The following is a 24,549-nucleotide window of genomic DNA, read 5'->3' as shown; positions in this document are numbered from 1 at the left end:
AGCACTTGCCGCAACGCTGGCCCCGGCGCTTGTTATCGCGCTCTGCTAATACAAAAACCGCTAAGCTGAGCAGCTCTGCCTCTCTCGCTCTCTTTCTCAATCTGTTTGCTGCTAGTCGTTAACTAAGCTGGTCAAGTATTGCAGCTGGTGTGCGTGTGTGTGCCTTGATTATGTTTTTATTTTACTTCCAACTTTGTGTCATTATATTTGTTAGCCTATTGCCAGCTCGCTCGCACCCAGTTGCACTCTCACTTGTCTAGCGTTTCGTGCTGTGGCACGTTTCACTGTACTGTACCCCGCCAATTTATCATTTTTTTTTCTTTGATTTTTTTCATATTTAAACGGCGTCGAGCGCCACTTGCCTATGCAATTCCATTTCTACTGCAGACGCTGCTGGAGCGCTGCAAGAAAAAAAATCAGTTTCGAAAAAAAAAACAACTAAAAACTATAATATTCATAAATAAAATCTGGCAACAAGGTGTTAAGCTCAGCGTGCCAAAATGCATTTGCCCCGAGGCGTAAGTGTTAATTAGATATGTATTAAAATTAAATAGAGAAAAAGATTAAACAAAATGAAGTGCAAACTGACAAAAAATAAAATAAATGTGCGCTCTGACAATAAAAAAATCATTTTTATATTCCCATTTATTGCCAACGACAAGTGCAGTTCACTGAACGCGTTCGGACACACAAATTATGCAAAAATAAAATAAACATTCGCCTTAAAAAAAAAAGAAAAATGTAAAATGCAACAAGTAAACCACATTGCAAACCAGCTTAGAAAGTACTCACAAATACACACACACACAGTTGCACTCAGACGCAGTTGCATAAATTACAAAAAGCCGCAATAACGGAACGACAACAAAAAATATTAATTAAAGATTTCAACAACAAAAAAACATTCATTGACTTCAATCGCGCGTGTAATGAACTAAATTATTTGTGCCAACAAATAAAAAACAGATAAAAAATTAATGGACATAAATAATATAAAGACATGTTAAATATATATACTTAACAAGTATGAATATATATATTTATATATATATATATACGTATATCGTGGCTGCAAATCGATTTAAAATTGAAACTGTTAAAGCAACACACAGAAATGTTTATAAATATTTGATTATCAAACGAGCCTTAAAACAAGTCAATAAAAAAATTCAACTGCAATATTTGAGTTTTTGTGAAAGAGCCATTAAATGAAAGCAAAAATATTAAAAATTAAAAATTAATAAATTTAAAAAAATATATTTAGTTGATTTACTTTTTGAAAAGTGTTTTAAAAATTAATAAATTTAAATAAATATATTTTTTTGATTTAATTTTTCGAATATGTATTAAAAATAAATTCATTTGATTTACTTTGTGTATTAATAATAAATAAAATGATATAAATATTAAATATTAAAATATTTGACTATATCCAAAGTGTATTTTGGCTATAGCTTAAAGACAGAATCATAGGCGCTCGAATGTGTCTACAGGTGTTTGGCTAGAGAGAACAAATTATATATTTAATAAATGAAAAAGTATATTAAAATATAAATATATATAAAATATACTCTACATTTAACAGAATTTATAAACATTTAATCTATTCCAACAAGCATTTGCTTGACTGTCTCTTAAGAGCTCTTCAGTTACTTGGCAAACATTTAATGTCTCTCGCTATTTGAAATGGCAATTAAAGCCAAGTGTTTGACAAATTATAGAAGAGCATTTAAAGGTTTAGTTGAGCAATTAAATTGCTGAATTATATTGCATTAATTTTCATGATACTTAAATTAAAATCACTTTAATTAGCTTCAACTATAAATCATTGCGTGCTTTGATGTGAATTTGTTAGATGCTCATTTCATTCATAGAAATAATAAATCATATTCATTTATATATGTATTAAAAGTCACATTTCTCTTGCTCTGCTGGCTGGAAATGAACCAATTAAATGAGGAAATATGATTTCGCTTCACATTTTGTGCTGCTCAATTTTAATTTATATAAATTAAGTGACTCTGCTACCGAATTTCGTTTTTCATTGACTTTTGTAATTAATTATTTTACTTAGTTAAATTGTATTTTATTAAATCACATTATATTTTATATATTTATGTTATAAATTTAATATATTATTTATATATTATAATTATTATTTCTATATATATTTATTTTATATTAACATAAACATTATATATAGATATTTTATGTATAAATTGTTTCTTTTTTTATTATTATATTGTTAAATTTAAATTTATTGTTTTGTGACATATATCTTTGATATATTTTATATTATTATTTTTATATTATAAATTATTATATAAAAATACAGCTTTTAAATGGTTCACAGCAGCTTCAGGTTGGATCCTTTCTATGTGCTGTTTAGTGCTCTTGCGTTCAGGTTCTCCCGCCACAATGTCTCTTCAGTGAAGTCACAGGCTACTTTTTAAGCGTCTTTGTCTTTACAAAGTTGCTTCATTATGTTCTCTATTATGACTTCCCTGATAGTTTCTGTCAGCTCCCTCGTTTCTACTATCCTTAAAAGTTTGACCTCCTTCTACTATTGATTGCAAGGTCGCCGTAAAGGCAAATGGATTTATGTAGCTACTTTCGAAGATAACCCTGACCAGAAAGCAATTGTATTAAGTAGAAAGACTTCATTTCTATTTAGACACTGCTGGCTTCGTTAAAATGCATATAACTGGCAAAAATAGGCGTGGCAAGCCCGAAAAAGCATATATATTGTTGATCAGTACGACACGCAAAGTCTATTTAGCCTTGTACGTCTGTCTGTCTGTCTCGGCTTAAGAGCTAGTAAATCCAAATTATAGTTGTATGTATATATATATATACACTAATATATTTAAGAAAGCAGCTAAGAAATTATATAATATATATATATATATATATATATATAGATATAGATATATATAGACAAATCTATGGACACATGTATATATATATATATATATATATATATATATATATATATATATATATATATATATATATATATATATATATATGGATAGCATATATATCGATCAGAAAGATAAGTTCGCATTTCCCTCTGCTTCTATTAGAAGTCTCAAAACTCCAAATGAGTGCAAATTCTCACTCAAAAAGGGTTCAGCAGCTCTGCTGCAGTGTCTTTTGAGTGACTTTTAGGTATAAAAGGGCGCACAGTGGCTGTGGGCGATCAGTCAAGTGCATGACCTGGACTAGGTCAGTCGTTGTGTTCAGTGCAAGTGGTGAATAAATTTAAGTTTTTTTTGTTAAATTGTTTAAGTTTAAATAATTTGTATTTAGTTAATAAATATTGTATTTGTTTAAATATATTTGTTTAATAAATATTTAATTGTTTAAATGTTAAAAATTTATAAATGTTAGTATTTTAGTTACGCTGAACTATTATTAATAAACACTAATTGTTATTATAATAATGAAGTTAGTCGTAATGATCATTCGGCATAATGATCATTTATGTTTTCGTGATCGTTTTCGTAATGCTAATTAAGTTAAGAGCATACTGAGTATAAGAGTATGCTGTCTTGATCTCTTTTTAAATTGTTAATTGCTAAACTTACTAATACTAATACTAACTTACTAATAAATGTAATAGTTGAATGTTAAGAGTATTTATTGTTTGTCAGAGGGTCTCTTCTCTTATTTATATTTGTATATACATATGTATTTATATTTAAAAAATATTTAAGAGCAAGAATATATAAATGTATTATATATATAAATATATATATATTAAATAACAATAAGAATAACATTGAGAAATGTTTGCTAAATAATCGATTTATGTATTACAAAATACATATTTATGACAATTTTCTCTCTTTAAAAACAGAAAAAATGTCTAAAATACATAATAAATATAATAAATAAATAAATAGTCAGCAAACATAAAAAATGTAAAACAATTAATATTAAATATTAATATATTATATAGATCTTATATAGCTAAATATACTAAATACCTATATATAATTTATATTTATACCTATGCCCAAGAGTTAAGAGTTCAGAGCATCTCCTAGTCGGGCATCTCGACTAGCGCTTTCTTACTTGTTAATTAATATTTATATTTATTCTTATACAAAATATTTAATTGGTACATTGCTCTACATCTGTAGAAATCCACACATATCCATCGTTTTTTCTACTTTTCATTTGCCTTTTGGCTCTCATCTCTTTCCTTAGCACACTCAACTCTTATCATTTTCATTAAAAATTTCAATCAGTCTCTTCAGGTTCAGGGAGTTCTTTCTGCAGCTACTTTTCGCTGTCCTTTCAATTAAAATATTTTCAAGCAGCCATCCACATCCTTCCTCGGGCTTACACATAAATCCTTTGGCAGCAATCAGTAGCTACTTAACTCGGTTATTATGCAGCAAGCATTTGCACTTGAGCTTCAATTATATGGCATTCGGCTTTCTGGCCGACCTTCAAACACTATTGCTTATTGATTATATGAGACTGGGGCAACTCTTGGCGTCCTCTCGGTACCTTATTAATCTATTTAATGGTTATTGCTTTGGCAACCTTTAAAGTATTAGTTTAAGCAATCAATTAAATTCGTGCAGCTGTTTGTCTACTAAGTTAGTTTGCTATGCTTCCTATATAGGCAGCGAGAGCATCTTTCAATATTTACACATATATATTTAATATTTTGCTTGAATATCTTTAAAATGTACTCAAGGCAGCTGTTGACCCGGCTAGGCCACATGGCCTGGAGAGCGGCCGTTCAACATGTTATTTAATGTGTTGGAAAGTGATGAGCTAAACGATTTGATAGCAAATTTTCCAATTTACCAATTTTCAATTTCATTTCACTGCGCCAAGCTGCTAATTGAATGTGCCTCGGGTTGAGTTCGAAACAATTTCAATTGAGCTATAGATGGAGGGAACGCGTAGAAAATCAATAACAGCTCATGGACTGCCTCTTAAAGCTAACTTTTAGCTGCTCGGTAATTGCGTTTAGATTTCGCCTTAAGCCACGCCCACAACAACTGCTGACAACGGCGGCAGGTCGCAATCAAAATTCGATTTGCCGTCGCCCAAAATAGACAGCAAAACGGCAACTGGCATTATGCTAATTATATTGTTTTGTTTATAGACGCTCGAGTATTTTCATATTTTTTAACACGCATCAATCGAGAGGAACAAAAATAAATATATGAGGCCTGCATACCCTGGTTGAGTAATGAATTCTTTTGCAGCTTAGACTTAATTGCGATTAAAAAAAGTCTTAAAAGTATAATTTACTCAAGAGCGTGCCCTGTATACTTAACTCCAGCCTTGTACATTTTATTTAAATTCAATTTAATAAATATAATCACAAATAACTATAAATATAAAATATAATAAAAATATATTAATATAAAAAATGACAAAAAATAAATTAAAAAAATTTATAAAAAATTAAAAATAACAATTTAACGAAAGACAAACATATATATATTAATTTTAAAGTATAGTCTTAAGCACATCAAATTGGGTTAGTTACATAATTGGTTATAATCATTCTCTATTCATATATAGTGTCAACCCTCTAAATATATCATATAAGTGCCTCGAGCTAATAGGCACATCGACAGCTCATACCAAGACCCTAATCAACTTCTTCTTTATACACGCTCTTCCTGTTCATTTTCACTTATTTGTATGTGTTTGTGTTTGTGTTTTTTTACAGGCATTAAGTTTGCTGTTTATCACTTGCATGATGTTTGCTCTGACAAGCGGCCATCCATCAAACGACAAGCTTAAGTAAGTGTAACGGCCACGCCTTTAACGACAGGTCCACAAACAACAGCCATAACCAGAAGAGCAGAGAACCTAAGACCCCAAGACCCAGAGCAAGCCCTAACTCCGACCGAATCCTGTTTTTATTCACATTTATTTTATTCGATGTTGCCATTTGCAGGATACGCATCCATGTGCCGGTGAAGCATCACACGCATGTGCACACGAAGACGGTGATAAAGAAGGTGCCGCTGCCCATTCCGGTGCCGGTCAAGGAGCACAAGGAGCCAAAGAAGCATCATCGCAGCAGTCACAGCCATCATCATTATCATCAGCAGGATGAGCTCGATGATGACTTCGAGGGTTACGATTATCCCGTCAAGGCCAAGCGGCGCACGCGGCATCCTTTTGTCTAATAATGCCCACGTGTGGGCGTCACGCGTTGTGGGCGTATCATCAAATGAGAGAACCAAACGACCACACACACACACCCACACACACACACGTAATTTTCGCATATTAAGCAAATATAAACCAAAATAATGATCGAATGAAATGGACAAGTCTTACTAAAAGAGATATATTTATATATATATAAAACTGGGTGTGATTTGTCACTGTTTAGACAATAAGCGAAACCTTTTCTGTGCAATAAACAAATAAACAAAAGTATTTTATTTAAGCAACATTTGAAAGGCGTCTTTTACTCACTCAAGTCAATAAAAGGAAAGGAGCCAGCTGAGTACCTTATGGAAATAATTTTGTAAGAGTTAAATTCGTTTTATTTTTCGTATTATTTTATTATATTATGAAAGTATATAATTTAATAAATATAAATAAAGCACTTACCGGGTTGTCAGTGTCAATCTGCAGCTGATTTTAATTTAGTTTACTTTGCAACACTTTGTAGAATTTTTAATTAATTTTTGACATTCTGCAAGGTTAATAAAATTGTTCCAAAATTAGATTTCATATGTATAATGTTAGAATTGTAAATTAAATTTGTATTAAAATATTTTTTGAGTGTTTATTGAAATGTTTTGTCCCTTCTTAATTTAATTATTATATTTTTATTTTTATTTTACAACTTTTATTTAATAATTCAATTATTTTTTATAGCTCTTTAAACTTTTTGTGAATATTATTTTTTAACATTTTTTTTAAATATTTTGAATTTAATTTTAAGATTAAAGGCAAAAATTTGGAGCTTGGAATAATGCCAGCTCACTTAATTTTTAAAGATTTTTATTTTTAAGCATTATTTATACTCTACGTGAATTTATTATCAAATTCTAAATTACAACAAGAATATGGTTATGGTTTTTATGCAGGTTTAAAATTAATAAAGTACAATTAAAAATATTTTTAAATTTAAAAAAGTCAACCTAAAAGTATGCTATATATGTCAGTTTATATATGACGAAAATAGTTATAGTTATAGTTATTACTATAATTAAATAATTAAAAAAAAATCAATTTAAATATGAATTTTGGCTAAGAAAATTCTTAAAGTTTTAGTCTAACTAAATTTAGACTTTTACTTTTAAACATTTTGTCCCTAAAAAAAAGGAACAAAGAGAAAAAAAAACCAATTAATGTGACACAGTTTTGTGGACCACACAAAAAGCGAAAGTGAAAGTGCAAAGGCAACAGCTTTGGCTATAACAAAAGAGACTTGTTGATTATGCTACCTGCCCAAGTGGCACGCCCATAAACGCAAATTGAAAATGGCAAATCTAAAGGTATTTGCATTTGCCAACAGAAATTGAAATTAACGTGCGGCAGTTAGGGAATAAGCCAGAGTATATAAATAAATAATTAAATCAAAAGAAAGGACAGCAGCTAAAAAAACAGCTAAAACAAGCCAAAAATAATGATGTGCGCTTGGCCCCTTTTTGCAAGCAATTGCGATTAGTGTCGACTTGAGACAGAGCAACAATGAGGCGGCGAGGCTAAGATAAAGCTGGCAACAGCTTCCACAGCTTATGGCCATATAAAATATGCATGCCTCAGGTACTGCCGCATACCCAAAGCATCAACAACAGCAGATGAAGCAGCGCAGATACTTTGGGGTTGGAGCGCAACGGATGGGTTGCTCTGTCAGCACGTGCTGCCCGTCTAGTAAACAAAAATGTTAAAAAAGAATCAACAACAACAACAACAACAACAAAATGTAAACAAGTTGGCAACGCACATTGCCACAGCTCGAGGCACAACTCTGACGTGGCAGCTGCTTGGCGACTGATGGCTCATTTGGCCAGAAGGCACTCAAGTCTGCCCAACCATCCAATTCAGACATACGAGCTCTCTGCCACTCGAAGAACACTCAAACTGTGCCGCCACTCAATTTGAGCTCCGATCGAATCTGTGCCACCAGCCAATCGCATTTAATCTGTATGCGTGTGTGTCTGCCACATAATTAATATGACGTCAGTTGCAACAACTAATCAGCGACGACGCACGCAACTAAAATCAACAATAACAATAGGTGAGCGCCATGCGAGAGTGAGCGTGACACACTGCGAGAGAGATGCCCTGTAAAAGTGAAAATTTGGATGGAAGGAATGTTACGAAAGTGAAGACGAGAGGGAAGTCTAGAAATATGAAAGGGAATTGGGAAATTCTTTTACTATTGATGTATGGTGACTACAAATCTAAAATAACTGATTTAATATCTTTACAAATTTTAAAAAATTATTCCTTCAAAATTTTTTCAGATAAAAAACTTTACATATGTAAATATAAAACAATAATTATATGAATTACATTGAAAATTGAATATATATATATATATATATATATATATATAAATATATATTAGTTTATTTATGTTACTCAGTTAGTAAATATTTTAATATATTTTTAGATATATAAATATTCATTTAAAAAAATTGTTAATAAATAATAATTAATTACTAAAATGCTTATATAAAAATAAAAAAGTTAATATATATATAAAATATATATTTCAATTTATTTAAAAATAAAAGAACATAAATTCATAAAAAAATATATATTATATACTTAAGTTGATCAAAAACTAAAAATGTACATAAATTTATTTTTAAGAAATCATATTATCATATTTTCATAATTTTTTTTTATTAAATTTATTTTTTTATTTTTAATTTACTTATTCTCTGCTTGACTTTCACAGTCATTGGCTAGGCATATACATGCTTATAGCTTAATTAGAACACAGAACTCAGATTATTATAATAAGAAATCTAGAAAGTAAAGTAGATAGACATATTAAAACCCAAATTTAAAGTTCTATAAGTAACTAAAATTCAATGAAGCTTACAGGGTATGCAGAGAGAAGAGCAAAAAAGATAAATATTCTAGCATATAAATAAATATATATATATATATAAATATATATATAACTTTCTCACTAAACCACACACACACACTTTCTGTCTCTCTCAATCCCATTCTATGCCTATCGCTCGCGCTCTCTGTCATGCACTGTCTGCACAATCTGGTATCGAGGTGTCAAACTCATATATTTACTTGTCGCCTCTTGATATTCTTGTTGTTGTTGGTTTTGCGGCTGTTGTTTAATTTGACGCGTTTATTTGATTAGGCCCGGCTAAGCAGAGTACGTGACTGGGTTAATTTGCCAGACACACTCACACACTCAGCCTTTCGCATGTGTAGTTCAGTGAGAAAAGTCAAATAAATCGCCAGCATGTCCTAAGTACATTTGCTTGTACACAAACATGTGCATACTTCGCATAACAATGAAAGCAGCAGGAAGACTCTTTAGATATGGCACACTGGGGGCACTGGCAGTGCCAGTGGATGGGGCGTGGCACTTGTATAAACTATTTACTGACTACTTATTGTTTGCCCATCAACAATGCCGGCTATCCAAATGCCGAAAAACCGAATCGGATCTTTTAGCCAAGAGCAAAAAGCATATTAGCTAATAGATGAAGGCTAAGAAAAGTGCCTTAGAGAAGGCTTAAATTAAATATTATAATTTAATTAATTAACAATATATTATATATACATCTTGGCTAAAAGCGGAAGAGTGTTCAATTGATATTGAAGCTTTAAACTCTCTAGAACAGGTGGGCTGTATGCCGGTGTCGCTTGGTATATTATTTATATATTATTTATTTATGGAATCTACCAATTAAAAGTACTAAATTTTTATACAAAATTTTAGATATCTTGATATATGAGATAAATTTGAAATTATTTTTGAAAATATATGTAAAAATATATATAGTAAAAGAGGATTTCTTTCAGCTAAGCAGCTTAGTAAAAAATAACTTCAATTTAATCCAATTAAACGATTTAAAAATCTGTAGAAATCCTTTCCCTAAAAAATAAAGTTAGTAAAATTAAATTTGAAAATATATATTTTAAATAAAAGCTCGGCTTAAAATTTCAATTTGCCTTAAATAAGGGCATTTGCATGGCTGTCTCGCAAATCTGGGCTGCATAAATCTGAAAGAGAGCTTTGAGCCTTGGACAAACAGGCACAAAATGCCTGGTCGACCTCATAACAAACAAAAACATTTTCTGCTTCAGCTGGACAAAATGACAATTTATGTCTCTCTATGAGGTGGCCCCTTGGCCAACCCGCCCGCTTTTGTGTATTTTGATGTCTGCAATTTTTGAAATACAAACAAAAATATAGTCAAACTCGAATTTGCTGACTTTTGCTTGCATACATTATATATTTATATATATATATATATAGTATAAACTGGGTCCCCAGCACAGAAATGTGCCTCAATAAACAAAAATATATGCTTAAATATTTCATAAAAACTTATGTTATATTTATAGGTGGGGGAGGTGGTGGGAGTGAGAGAGTGGGGACAACCTGTATGCCTTACATATGAATTATTTTAGCTTTTTTACTGCATTCATATTTTTATGACCCTTGGCTTCGGGGCCCATAGAATTTGCTGTAGAATCAATAAGCGAGTTCGCAGTCGATTTTCGCTTCCCTTTTTATTATTATGTGAGCATGCATGCGTAGGGGTTTTACGGTCCTGCCACGCCCCTTTTGGCGCATTTTATAGCCAAAGCGGCGGTCAGGTCTAGGCCCAGACCAAGGCATAGCCAACACTTTTCGCTTTGGCCGTAATGCATTGTGTCTAATACCCAATTAATTTGGGATTTGCCTTTAATGAGCCCTAGCCAACCCCCCCCTTCGCCCTCCTTTGCTTTTGCCATCCAAAAATTGTGCGTGTGGGCAGCTGGAACAGCGGACTTAATTAGCGCCCTGGCTAGAGGTAATAGACACAGTCATATAGCCATAAAAATGCCCACCAAATGGCCATACATTCCCAGACACACATACATTCCCAGCCATACACACACACACACACACACACACACAAAGTGAATTATACGATGCAACACGGCGACAATAATAATATCCATCTGCTGCACATTTGCCATTTTATTGTTATTATTATTATTATAGCCAAATGAGCACTTTTAAAATTTTTCAATTCTCTATTCATTATACCCATTAACACCTTAAGAGGGGATATTTAAATGATGTCATGAAAAAGCTACGAAAAATAAATTTTGTACAAATTTAATTTAGGTTTATCTATTTTATACTTTATTTCTTATTATATATTTGCACTAAAGAGCTGCTCAAAATATGTTCCGTTTTATAATATATGTTTAGTTTATTTAGTATTCAAAAATAATTAGGTTCAATAACTCACTTATCGATAAGAGTAAAGCAACAGGGTATCTGCAAGTTAATCTAATATTTATTCAACTAATTCCAAAAAAATCAACTCTTTAATAAGCACAAATTTTCTGCTTCATATTAAATTAAAATTCATTTTATTCAATTATTTAACTATTTTCTATTTGAAAAAAAAAAAGCTGATAGAAGCAGAAGAAATGCGCATTAGAACCGCAATTGTAACCTTAATTTGATTGTTTGGAAAGTTCAAAGTGAGAAAAAGCTTAAACGCAATTACATTTACTTAGCGAATCTATGCGTAAGCATCAAAATAAACCCTTTTCGCTTTATTATTTTGCTCAGCTAAAGCTCGATTTATTTATATGATTTCTCATCAAATAGAATCCACACCAACACACACGCACACACACAAAAGCGCAAACAAACACACACAGCACGTGCAAATAATATCCATCAGCTCTATGGCCGCAGATTTGTTGGGGGACCGCACCCCAAAAAAAAAAATAAAATAAAAGGGAAAACCAACAACAGGCATTAGAATAAGAAGAAGCAGAAGAAGAAGATGAAGATGACGACGCAGGGCCACTGTGAAAATGCGGTGCCATTTATTGAATCAGCTACAGGCAAATAGACGTAAGGGCAATCGGCACCCGAAATGCGCTGTGAGTATCTCTTACAACTAACTAACGGTCATGTAAATGTGTGTATGTATATGTATATGTGTGTATAGAAGGCAGCGCATGCCGTGAACTGTTGCGCGAAGCAAGCGCCGTTAATGAACTTAAGCTCGGCGCAGACATAGACAAGTTGAATACACATACACACACACACATATTCACTCGCACGCATAGAGCGCAAAAGGAGTGCGACACACACTCACACACTAATACACTGAGACGAGGCAGTGACCTACCAACCTACTCAAGCAATTTCGCATGCTATGCACGAAAACTGAAACCAAGGCAAATAAACGCGCGCCGCTTCAAACCAAAACACGCGCACATACACCCACACGCACACATACACACATCATTTGCAAACACTCGAAAAACGGCAACAGTTTGCGCGAGCGTCAAACAAGAACATATACGAGACGCAACCAATTGGTTTGAGCGCAATTCACAACGAGCCGCAACATGTTGGCTGCATGCCAAATAACTATGACGTATGCAAGAGCCAGCCCGAACGAAATGCTGCTAACCAGGCGTACTCACTCGACCGAGACCCACTCACACAGCCGATAACACACACGTTGAGTGCGACGTTGTTTGAGCGCAAACGTCAAGTATTGGCGGCATCTTTTGTAGCAAATTTTTTCGCACAAGTATCGCAGACGACGCTGTTCTGTTCACACGCTCGGCAAACGTTGCTGCTGCTGCTGCGTTCGGGCAGTTACAGTTCTATCTACGTCGAAACGGCGTGCGTGTGATAATATAAAGATATATACATATATAATTAAATAAAAAAGAGGAAAATAATTCCATATTTTGGCATAACAAATTTAAGTAAAACTAAGAAATAGGCACAAGCCAGACGCGTCTTGCTGTCTATGCGTGTGCGTGCGTGTGTATGAGGGCGTCGCGCCTTGTGTCTGTGTGTTAGTGCGAAAAAAAGCGCTGATTAAAAGCTTAAATTGGCTTAAACAAAGCGTACAATCAACAAGAAATAAACAACAAGCTGAACCATCACAAGCAACAACAACAACAAAAAAGAACCGGCGCAAAGACGCTTCAACAACAAAAAACAACAAAAACAACAAATAAATAAAAAAAAATTATTTTGCTGATATTGCAAGCAGCTCAGCAGAAAGGTGCGACAAAATTTACAATTGTTTTTTTAGTCATATTGTTTAACAATTGCTTTTTGTTTAAATATTCCGCATTTTTTTATTATTAATTAGCAAACACTGCACAAATATTTAATAAAAATATTGCAAAATCTTGGCGTGAAAAAGAGGCGAAACAAAAAAAATTAAGAAAATGTAAAAAGATTTTCTTTTTAAATTTGTTTTAAATGCTTCGCTCATTGGCGGCGGAAATAATCGTCCGATATATCCCTATATATTTCCATATATACAAAACTTTTACGTTTAGGCCAGACGTCTGCAGATATTTTTTAACACTAAACAACACGAATTAAATAAATATTTAGAGCATTTTATTTTGTAAATACTTTTAGAGAAAATTTAGAACTCTGTAAATATTGTTTTCATAGAATTTTGTAGCTGACTTGGAAGGGATAATAATATACAAATAAATACATGTATTTATATATAAATTGTAGAAGAAATTGATATTTTAAGAAACTGATTTGATGATTCATGGAGCTAGATTTAATTTTTGGCTATTTTTTCAAGAAAATATTGGAAACTAATAATTTAAATAAATATATATATTAAATTATTATGGTAATTTTATTAAATTATAAATTATATTCACATGTTTTCTATATCAGAAAGCATTGTGGCATTTTTTTAGGAATTTCCTTCTAAACAATTGATTGAAACTCAGTTTATTGGGAATTTTTTTTTACCAAGAAATTAATTTGTATATATATATATATATATATATATATATATATAAACGACGGCTAAATAAAGCCAAAAGTATATTTGCTGTCAATAAAAGTAATTTTTAAAAGTATATTACAAATTTTGAAAAAAATGCTAATAAATGATTAATTTATTTTCATAAATTATGAAAAAAAGTTGCTCTCTATATTTCTTCATTTTTTGTGATTTAGTTATGAATTTGTTTACATTTTTTGAATTTCTCTGACAGTCGAATTGCTAACACTCTGCTTAAAATAGAACTATAAAAATAATAAAAAGATTTGTTTGTACTTATTTAAAAAAAAATATGTATTTATATATTTCTTATTATTTTTTCAATTTTATGCATATTTATTTTTGGATATATTCAAAAAAAATATTTTTAAAAAATACAAGCTCATTAAATAAAGTGTTGTAAATAATATTTAATAAGATTGAATTTTTTAAAAATATTTTGGATAAATCTGTTTTCAATTTAAGATATATATTTTTTAAATTAGGAAATAATGAAAGCAAAATGCATTGATATATAATATATATGTATGTAATAATATATATTATACAAAATATATATATATATACAAAGTGAACAGCATTGTCAATAGCTTCTCCCACACAGCGTTAGAAAAATTGATTAGGAAATATAAAAATCTGCCCCAATCGGTGCATAAATGCAATACAAATATTTGTTTTCTAGTGTATGAAGAGAGACAAGCAAATAAAATATACCTATATGTGCTGTGTATAACAGCTGTATTTATATATTTTATTTAAATCCATTTTCGCTTGTTAACTGCAGCCAAAGAAGAAGAGAAAGAGAAAGAGGAAGATGAAGCAGAAAACATGTGTTTGAGATAGCTACGAAAAGACTTTTATAAATATATATAAATATATTTGTATATATATAATAGAAATGAAATCATTTATGATTCTTAAGAATTGGCAAGTTGGTGCTAAGCACACACACACAGGCACTCCCACACCCACAGTGACACCTATACAGACGTAAATAAATAGCTCAGCGAAAAGTCAGCTAACGAGACAAATCATTTTTGTTAAGTATTATCGCAAAATTGTTTAGCGCCAGCTGATTAACTGTCAGAAAGTGTGCAAAGTGTTCAAACAGAAATAGATGGATAATGAGAGATAGAGTGAGATATAGTCAGAGAGTGAGAGAGAAGCTGCCTGCTTGCAGCTTTTGCCAATTTCAACTTCATTTCCATCTGTGCTACGTGCCGGGATCTTAAACCGGAATTATGTCCCGCACAGCCATGCCCCTCCGCCTTGCACCCCTTTCAGTCCCATCAACCCAGTGCTCCCCTTGTTGCATATCGCTCAGCGACTTTTGGCTGCTGACATACCAATTTACTGTGGACACTAAAAACTACGAGCGAAAATATGTGAGCGGAATGCGTTGGCGATTTGCTTAACAACAATTTCAAATTGGAAAAGAAAAAGAAATTCCAGCGACAGCAATGAGAAAACAAAACAAAAAGCTTGTGTTTACAATTCTCAAACAGTTTAAGCAAGCCAAAGAGAAAAAATCAACAGATTTTTAACATAATTAGATTTTCGACTAATAATTACATTGTTTTACAACTCGAATGACCTCGACCATGAATCTGTTGTTGCCAGAAACTTATTTACAATAATTTGTTTATGTTTTATAAAATTCCCAAATTTACATTCTATTGCTTAAAGAATTATATTGCTTGAAGTGATTCTTGTTTGAGCCAAATTGTTTTGAATATATGCAATTATAACGATATTCCGTGTCAATTGCAATATACAGTTATACAAAATTTAGATAAATATATATTTCTGAATTGGTTACACAATTTAAAAATATATAAAATATATTAAAAATAAAATAAAATAAATATATTTCAATTTAATTGAGATAAAAAATATATTTAGATATACCAAATTTAAATATATTTATTCAAATTTAGTAACTGAGGCGAAAGTTATGAAAAATTATGAAGTTTTTGAAGACCTTTTTTATTTATATCTAAACCAAAAAACTTTCCTAAAATACATATTTAAAGTAAACAAAAAATATATTAAAGTAATAAAGTAATTGTGGAATATAATCCACTCTCTGCTGGCAATTTAATTTTAATTTAAATTTGTTCAAAATGAGAACTTTTTAACAATAAATTTTTAAAGTATAAGATTCTATATAATATATAATTTGGCTATTTAACTATATATATTTTTAAATACTAGCCATGAATAAAGTAATTTTCTATATGTAAAAAAGAGCATAACTAAGTTAGAACTAATTGAAAATTTATACGCAACAATTCAGCTGGGATTCAATTAGCCCCCCCAACGCCCTTGCCACATTCTTTTCTTTCACATACAAATTTGTTTATGTGTGTGTTGTCTTGCTAGTACTTAACTGCTTTAAAGAGCAGCAACAACAATAAACAAACAAACGAAAGGCAAATTTAAAGCAACCCCGGGCAGATAAAGAGGCCTGCACTAAAGATAAGCCCGAAATTTGGTACGTGCCTGAAATGCTATAGCCCCTATAAGAGTGAAAGAGAGAGGGTAAGAGGGCGCCAACGTCGGGGGAAAACTAAAACAGTTTTTTGCTGCAGCAAGAGAGAGCGGGAGGGAGGGAGGTCCGTGGGTTCACGATTGGGCCTTGTCAGTTGTCGCCTTGGAGCACGTGTGCAAAACATTTGCATTCGTAAATCAATTACAACATTTACCAGAATAAAAGAGAAAACTTTTTCGAATTTGAAATTTGGGAATACAAATTGCAGCCTGCACAGGCTCCAGCTGTGTTCTAATGGCCACTCGGATCAGATGGATTGAGCAATGTTCTCAATGTTCTCAATGTTCTCAATGTTCTTGCTGTCTGTGGGCCAGCTGAGTGTGCAAATAGTAGTTAATGCGACAATTTCAATTCGTGTGCCCAAATTTCTATTGGCATGGCCAGAAGCAAAATGGCTCACAGCAGTCTGCCTGCTACAGTAAGCTCCCTGCTTATTGGCCACCAACCCCCGGTCGCTGCGCGATTTCGCAAATGACATTTGACATTACTAAATGAAATGCAATCAGAATTGTTTATGGGATTTGTTGCCCCTGGCAATGCTGCGAGCATATTCCTCTCTCTGTTTTTGTTTTAATCAAGTCAACGGAACATTTTCATTTATCTTTCAAGCAGCTTGCCGTGACTAGGTAGTTGGCCATATGTTGTCAAGTTGTTGACGCTTAAGTCACAGCTAATCTTATGGCCTGAAAGCTCTGTCGAAAATCCTTTTCTTTTCCCTGTTTTTTTTTTTTTTTTTATGGTTGGCTTGTGAGGCACTCTTTGAATTCAATTTCAGCTGGCAAAAAAGAAATGTTTCAACTTTGCTTGGAAACCGATTACGGGCTTACCGGAGTCTTTGAGTCAAGCACTTCTTACAAATGGCTTTCATGCCGCATTCATTTGTAGTCCAAATAAATTATTTAACATTCTGTACATAAAAGTGAACGAAAATGTATATAAAATATAAAATTTATGGACCGTAGAAAATTTTCAATGAATTTCATCAATAAAAAATAATTTTTTTGACTAGATATTCATAAAATCTATGGATGTAGATGACAATGTAGTTCACCGAAATAAACGTAGATCATAAATAATTTCAACTTAGCATATCTACTACATCATTTGGATGTCATTATTTCTGTCTGAAAATGTCATTAAGATAGTGTATCTACCAGAAAAGTTTTACCAATAACAAATTTCCTCAAGTCAAGTCAAAAGTTGAAAGTAAGCGTCGGGCTTATGAGTTGTGTGTGCTTGTGTCTGTGAACCACATATGCAAAAAGTTTTGAATGCGAATGATAAGCAACAACTCTGCATAGTGCAACCAAACATGTAACTAAATGCGAGACAAATCTTCGATTTGAATTGAATTGTAATAGACTTTAAGCCAACAGCTCTTTAGTTTACAATACATTAATTTACATATTTACTATACATTATATTATATTTATATTAAATTATATTATAAAAATTATATTAAAAAAAATATTTTCTTAATGCATTTTATCAAAAATATTTCAGCCATACGTGTTCTTTATTGATTGAGTGAGGAAATATTTTTTCTATTTAAAACTAAAAAAAGAAATGTTGAAAATATATCTTAATATACATAAAGAACTTTCATTAGTTGAAAACTTTTAGGCCAATTTACTCTTTCCAAAGCTCTCACAAATTTAACACCAATTTGTATGCAAATATAATATATTTAAAATTATGAAATAAAAAAAATGAATTAAATTTTAAATAATAATAAATTCATAACAGTTTCAAATCAATTTCAACTTTATATTCATAGTGAATTTTAATTGAAAAGATACAAAAGTATAACATTATAAATAGAACAAAAATATTTATAACTTTGAAGCCGCATAAAGCTATCAGAGCCAACAAAAGTCACTTTTTAAGCAGCAGATTAAATATGGAATATATGAATTTATAATTGGCTTCAATTGGATTTGGCCAGGCAACAAAATGTACAGAAATTAATTAAAAATTAAATCAACTAGGGCGAAGCTTTAAATTTAGCATATAAAAAGCGCCGTTGACGTTGAGCTTTAATTAAAACCGATTTCTTATAACAATTATAAGGAAAATTCTCTGCATAGAATTGCTCCTTGGGTAAATTGCGAAAAACTTGTCCTTGCACAAACTGAATGCCCAGAAAATGCTGCATTTTATTTATTTTATTTCATGATATTTTCTGTTTTGTGTTCTGTGGTCTAAAGAATAATTTAAGCTCTGCGCAGCTGAACAAAAGGAAACCGTAAATGTTTTCGTTTTTTACCTTGAATGTAAATCTGATTTTTTTAAATAAAATCACTCTCTCACTTTGTGCTCGCAAATTAATTTTAAATAGTTTTTATGTTAAGAGCAAAATAATTCTGATTGCATATTTCAATATTTATAACAATGTGGCAGAGCAGGCCAATCAAATGGAGCGTACCATATGTTAAAATACTACAAGAATGGAAAAAAATATCAAGCAAAGGCAAAAAAACGAAAATAATATGCGCATAAATTTCAAATTATTAAGCCACAAGAATATTAAACAGCAAAAACCAAAAATCAAATGCAGACCCTTTAAAAAAGTAAGAAAAAAGCGCACACACTCTTACACACTCGCACACAAATTGAGTGTGAAATTTTACGCGCCATTTAACAGGAGGCGGCCTCAAGTTAAATGTTTTTCTTGCCTTTTGTTTGATGCCGTTTTTTAAGTGAAATATGCCTTTAGGCTAAAGAGCATAGAATAATTGGTCTAGCGCGGGCAGTGCATGACTACGAGATTCTCATTCAATTGCTGTCATTTAGTGATAAATGATAAATGATATAAAGGAATTAGCTATAGGAGCTTCTTCTGGTTTGCAGACAGAAAAGGTAAACATTAGATAGAATTTATATATTTCTATAAAGAAAAACATGATGAAAATTTCTGTAGAAAAAAGGGACATTTAAAAAAAAAATTATAAAATTTTAGTTTAAAATATATATATGAACTTAATAATTAATAAGAGCCAATTTAAATATAATATATAATAATAATATATGTATAAATAATTTATTATAATATAACACTTTATATAATTTATATATATATATATATAATTAATTTTTTAAAAAAGATTTAAAATGAATTTATAAATTTTAAAAATATTTAATTAAACTTTTATAAAAAAAAATTATATATATATAAATTAATTCTATAAATAATAGTAATTAACACATTTTTAATTTAAAAATTTAATTCTAATAATAATGATTATAAATTACAACAATAATTAAAATATCTAAAGAATTATCAATGAGCTGCAGCAAAAGGCTTCAGCTAAAGTGAAAGAATCTGAGCAAAGAAACGCTTTAGAAGACGTTAATACTGAGTGATAACTTCATCAGAATAATTTAAGCAACAAATATTATATGCAGCTAACACACATGAATTAGCTTAATGAGATACCTTGAGCTCGCGTTGCATGTGAAATTAGAGGGTATCAAGAGCAGAAGTTAAGGCACAAAGCACAGAGCACAAAGCATTTAGCAGCGCTGTCAATTATACCAAAAATATACTTATAAGTGAGTACTCTATAACTAAGCAGGAAGAGGACAGAAAGTAAACTGGCACAGGAGTGAAATAGACTTGTCGCATTTCGTGCGGGCAAGCGGAGTGCCAGAGCGAGAGAGCCATATGTGATGGCATTATAATGATGATTCCTTTCTACACTCTCTTTATGCCTTCCCAGTTGACTATGTGTGTGTGTGTGTGTAAGACGCTTAACCAACTGGCGACTCGGAACGGTGCTAAGCCGCTGGCGCTTATTGTGGCTAAGTGGGCGCGTGGGCGGGTGCGGTGGCTGCTTCGTTTTTTTTTTTAATTGTTGTTGCTGGCAACAGGATGTGTGCGCCATGCAGCCAAGTGTACAAAATGGCGTCAGAGCAAAAGTATTAAACGTAGCAACTTGAAATTTCACAAAATTGTAAAGCAGTGACACAATAACACACATACACACACGCACACGCACACAGGCACACACCTACACGCCCGCTCTCCGTCTCCTGCTCTCAGTCATATGTAAATTGTTCAGTGCCACATGTGGCACAATGTGTAAATAAGCGCGTTAGACTTTAAAAATCGTTGCCTACGCTGTTGGCTCTGGCTCTGGCAGCTGCTCCTGCTGCTGCTGCTTCTTCTTCTTCTTCCTTTTGCAGATCCTGCTGTTGCTTGACTTAGCCGCCGCCCACACAGCGTCTGTTGTGGCTGTTGCGTCGTCGGCTGCTTGAGCTTATTGCCGCAACTTTTTGCCAGCTTTTCGAAAATGAATAGCACAGCAACACACACACATACACACACACCCACACACAGGCGCACTCACATTCAAGCGAAACCCCAACAGTACACCTCATATTTGTTTACTTTTTTATGCCTTTGCTTAAGGCATTATCATTTTCTCAGGCATTTTGTGGCACAAATCTTTTGAGATATATATTTCTTAGAATTGCACAACAGCTGACTTTATATGGCTTGAAAGTTGTTGTCAGATATATATAAACTGCATTTGTCTATGCCGCTATATGTAGCTGGTAAGAATTGTAAAGAAATACTTTTATATGTTTGGCATCTGACTTAGCTAGCAGCTGAAATTGACATGTTTCTATTTGAGATCTGCTTAGCTGTTGCTTTAACTCATTATAGCTAAATAAATTGTGCTGCTTTATTAACAGCTGAGCTATTATAGGCTTTTAACAAACGAGGCTCTTTGTGTTTCTATGAGAACTATATTGATGGCGCAGCAGTAGCTTATTCATTTATGCTGTGGGCATATATATGTGTATATAGATCTATATGTGTATATATATCCTACTCCATCTGTTCTCATCGGCAAGTGGACTGCGGGCGAGCATCGAGGCATAAATAAATATTTAAAATAAAATTTTGTTGCACTTCAGCATAGATCGCCTTAGCGCACACAGCTGGCTGCTTACTGGTGCGCTCTTCTCATTCTGATTATCTTAGCCAATCTAAGTATTCCCAAAGTCAGCATTTGTTACTCATACATCAGAATTAATCTTAAGATGTTATCGCTCATACATCTGAGTACAGCATAGATCGACGTAACAATATCCCAAATCGAAATATCCTCCTATGTCATACAAATTCGTATTCTACAAAAAAGTTATACCTTCAAGACCTCGTCTATAAAATATTTTAAGAAATATCTACAAAAATGTTGTACGCACTTTAGCTTTATTCAACTGAACTTTATCTAATCGGAATCAACTTGTGCTCATTTTATAGCTCATATATAAACTTGTCAACAATTAACGTGTCTTATACAGAAATTTGTCAAAAAAAAAAAAAAATAACAGACGTATGACATTTATATAAATAACTCCAAGTACGATTTGCAATAGCTAAACTATATACCAAAGTCAACCTCAGTAGACAAACTGCAAACATATATCAAATTCCTGTACACATATGCGATATCAAATTGCCATATATAAATATTTAAAAGTATGTTTGTTAGAGCATTTACAGTTCATTGAAGCTCCACAAAATGCAACCCTTTGAGCTTGTTGCTACACGGCTTTATGGCCGTTTGCTTAAGTGGCAAAAGGGTTGTCAACTGTTTAAACTTGGCCAGGCAAGGCGAGTTCCGCTTGAAAGAACATCTCAATTACATTTTGTGCCTTTAATAAAGTAATTGTGCCGAATGAATTAATTAGCAGTTTGAGTGATATTCTAATTCACAAAGCAAGCTCAAGAAATCTCAAGTATTTCCCTGAGTTGCCTTTGATAAGCGTTTGGACTATTTCTCCATTTACCTTTTTTCATATATATTATAATAATATATATATAAAAGAAAGCATTTCTTTGAACTCTAATAAAAAGCGCTTTACACATTTATATGGAAATGCAGCTGTTAACCAGGCCAGGGTTGCCAGGCCAAAGAAACAATTTCACTATGGAAAATCAAATATGTAGCAAGTGCTGGTATCGCATAGTTGGTTTGTCTAGCATTTACTTTGCTGCTTTTATGCTTTGCCTTGCCATTTGCATGTGTGAATAAACCCATACACACACACACACACACACGCACATTCAGATACAAACATATGCTAGTAGGCGGAGCTTGTGCGTGTTTATTTGTTATTGTTAGCTCACCTCAAACACATTTTTATGGCATTCAATGGCAGCAGCAGCAGCACAACACAACTCAACGTCAAATTGAACGCCAGACGGTGTAAACTTTTCTGTTGACAAAGCAGATAAAGAAGAAGAAGGAGAGAAAAAAACACGTTCTGCAAATGAGGCCAACTAAATTGTTGCTGCACATGCGGCGTATGCGTAATAAATCCATTGACAATGACGTCATGACGACCACGCCGCCACTCAAGCAAATAACACTTTGGTATTTAAGCAATTTGCATGCTTGCCCCCAGCTCTGCGTGTGTCTGTCTAAGTTAATTTGTCGCGAGTTATTAAATTTAGTGCCAAGTTCCGTAGGTTAACTTCAAAGCTAGTTTCGGGCGCAAAAACTTTTAAAGAAGCCTCCCTGTGCAAGTTTCTGTGTGTCCTGCGGCTTTTGCGGCCAAACCCCGTTTTTCCTACGAGGGAATTGCTCCCAACTTGGCTGCGGGCAACTCTATATATTTATAAATATATATATATATATTCACTATATAAATATATATACACACTTAAATATTAATTTATATACACTGACAGAAAATGAATTGAAGTGCTTGAGAGCTCATAATTGACAAATTTTGCCTGGCGAAAGCTTCTCTATTAGCTGGTAATTTGACACAGGTGAAACCTTCACATCTTTGAGATACGAAAATCTTTCTTATGCTTGTAATAAACTTGTGCTAAAATTATTATTTAATTATATTAATATCAAAATTCTCTTTTCTTTTATTTGTATATTTATCTAATACGTATTTTATGTAATTTTTAAAAAATTGTTTATATTTATTTTATATTTATTTTAATTCTTTTTTATTTATATTTTGTTTTTAATTTACCTTTTCTTGATTTTTTATTTTTTTTAATTTTGTTTTTGGTTTAGTTTTTAATTTATTTTGTTTTATTTTGATTTTATTTTCTTTTTTTATATTATTAATTTTTTTATATCAATTTTTTATAACTTATTTTTATTTTTATTGTACTTTTAATTTGTTTCGATTTGTAATTTATATTTTATTTTACTATTATTTTATTTTACTTTTTTATTTACTTTTATTTTATTTATATTTTATTTTGAATCTTTTTATTTTTTATTTGTGTTTTTTTTTAATAATTATGATTTCATTATTCATTTGTATTATTTTATTATAATTTTAGTGAAATTTCTATTATAATTTTTTCTTTTGAACAAACTCTGCTCTAGCTTTAATACTTATGCAAACGCATTTCTTGCCTTTTACGAGCAGCTCGTAAATTTGTTTAGCAAAACTTTTGCTGAGTGTAACTACCAAACTTTTAACTTCTCATAATGCGCCTTCTCATACCTGCACATACAAACAAGCTTCAGCTCGCGCTCTCTCTCTCTCTCTGTCTCTCCTTCTCGCTCTCTTTGTCGCTTCGCAACTTCTGCTTGTGACGCTTTAGGCCCATCGTTAAGTTTCGTTTTTCAATATCATTTTTCAGCGCTTTTAACGTTGCATGAAAATTGAAAATTATGCGCGCCTGCCTTTTATTTTTAATTTACGTGCAAAATGTTGAATGCCATTAAGGTGTGTGTGTGTGTGTGTGTGTGTGCGAGCGAGTGTGTGCTTTTGGCATGTTTTGTAAAAATTGGCGCACATTTGTGATACGTTTCAGTTGATAAGCGCTCGCTCGCTCACACAACAATTTATGTTGTATTTAATCAGATTGAAGGCAGCTTTTGAATGCGCCCGCCTGCGCTAGGCAGCTCGCACCTGGGCGATAGAAATCTACAAATTTCTCTGAACTACAATTTACATGCTGGCAATTTGTATAATTGATTAAATATGCGTGCCACA

The 24,549-nt window shown here is 32.1% G+C and overlaps 2 protein-coding genes across 2 annotated transcripts in view; both read left to right on the top strand.

Moving 5' to 3' along the window:
• Positions 1-474: 474 nt before the first annotated feature.
• Positions 475-6,256, top strand: LOC111592131. Its single transcript, XM_023304172.2, has 3 exons — positions 475-518; positions 5,708-5,781; positions 5,939-6,256. Exons 1-3 carry the CDS (start codon positions 501-503, stop codon positions 6,171-6,173), a joined length of 327 nt encoding a protein of 108 aa, XP_023159940.2. The 5' UTR covers positions 475-500; the 3' UTR covers positions 6,174-6,256.
• A 6,912-nt stretch (positions 6,257-13,168) lies between these two features.
• LOC111592234 (potassium voltage-gated channel subfamily KQT member 4) overlaps positions 13,169-24,549 on the top strand; it is a 61,508-nt gene continuing 50,127 nt past the window's right edge. The window contains exon 1 of the mRNA XM_023304351.2: positions 13,169-13,256. The gene's annotated coding sequence lies outside the window, so the exon portion shown is untranslated. The remainder of the gene's footprint in view (positions 13,257-24,549) is intronic.

This window comes from Drosophila hydei, unplaced genomic scaffold (assembly GCF_003285905.1).
Source record: "Drosophila hydei strain 15085-1641.00,03,60 unplaced genomic scaffold, DhydRS2 tig00008122-arrow-pilon, whole genome shotgun sequence".
Lineage (NCBI taxonomy): Eukaryota > Metazoa > Arthropoda > Insecta > Diptera > Drosophilidae > Drosophila > Drosophila hydei.
The sequence above is the reverse complement of the archived record's forward strand: the minus strand, read 5'-3'. Positions and strand labels throughout refer to the sequence as shown.

Excerpts from the sequence above, each read along its gene's own strand:
- LOC111592131 (XM_023304172.2), top strand. Across the intron at positions 5,782-5,938 it reads CCATCAAACGACAAGCTTAA|GATACGCATCCATGTGCCGG; the intron begins GTAAGTGTAACG and ends TGCCATTTGCAG.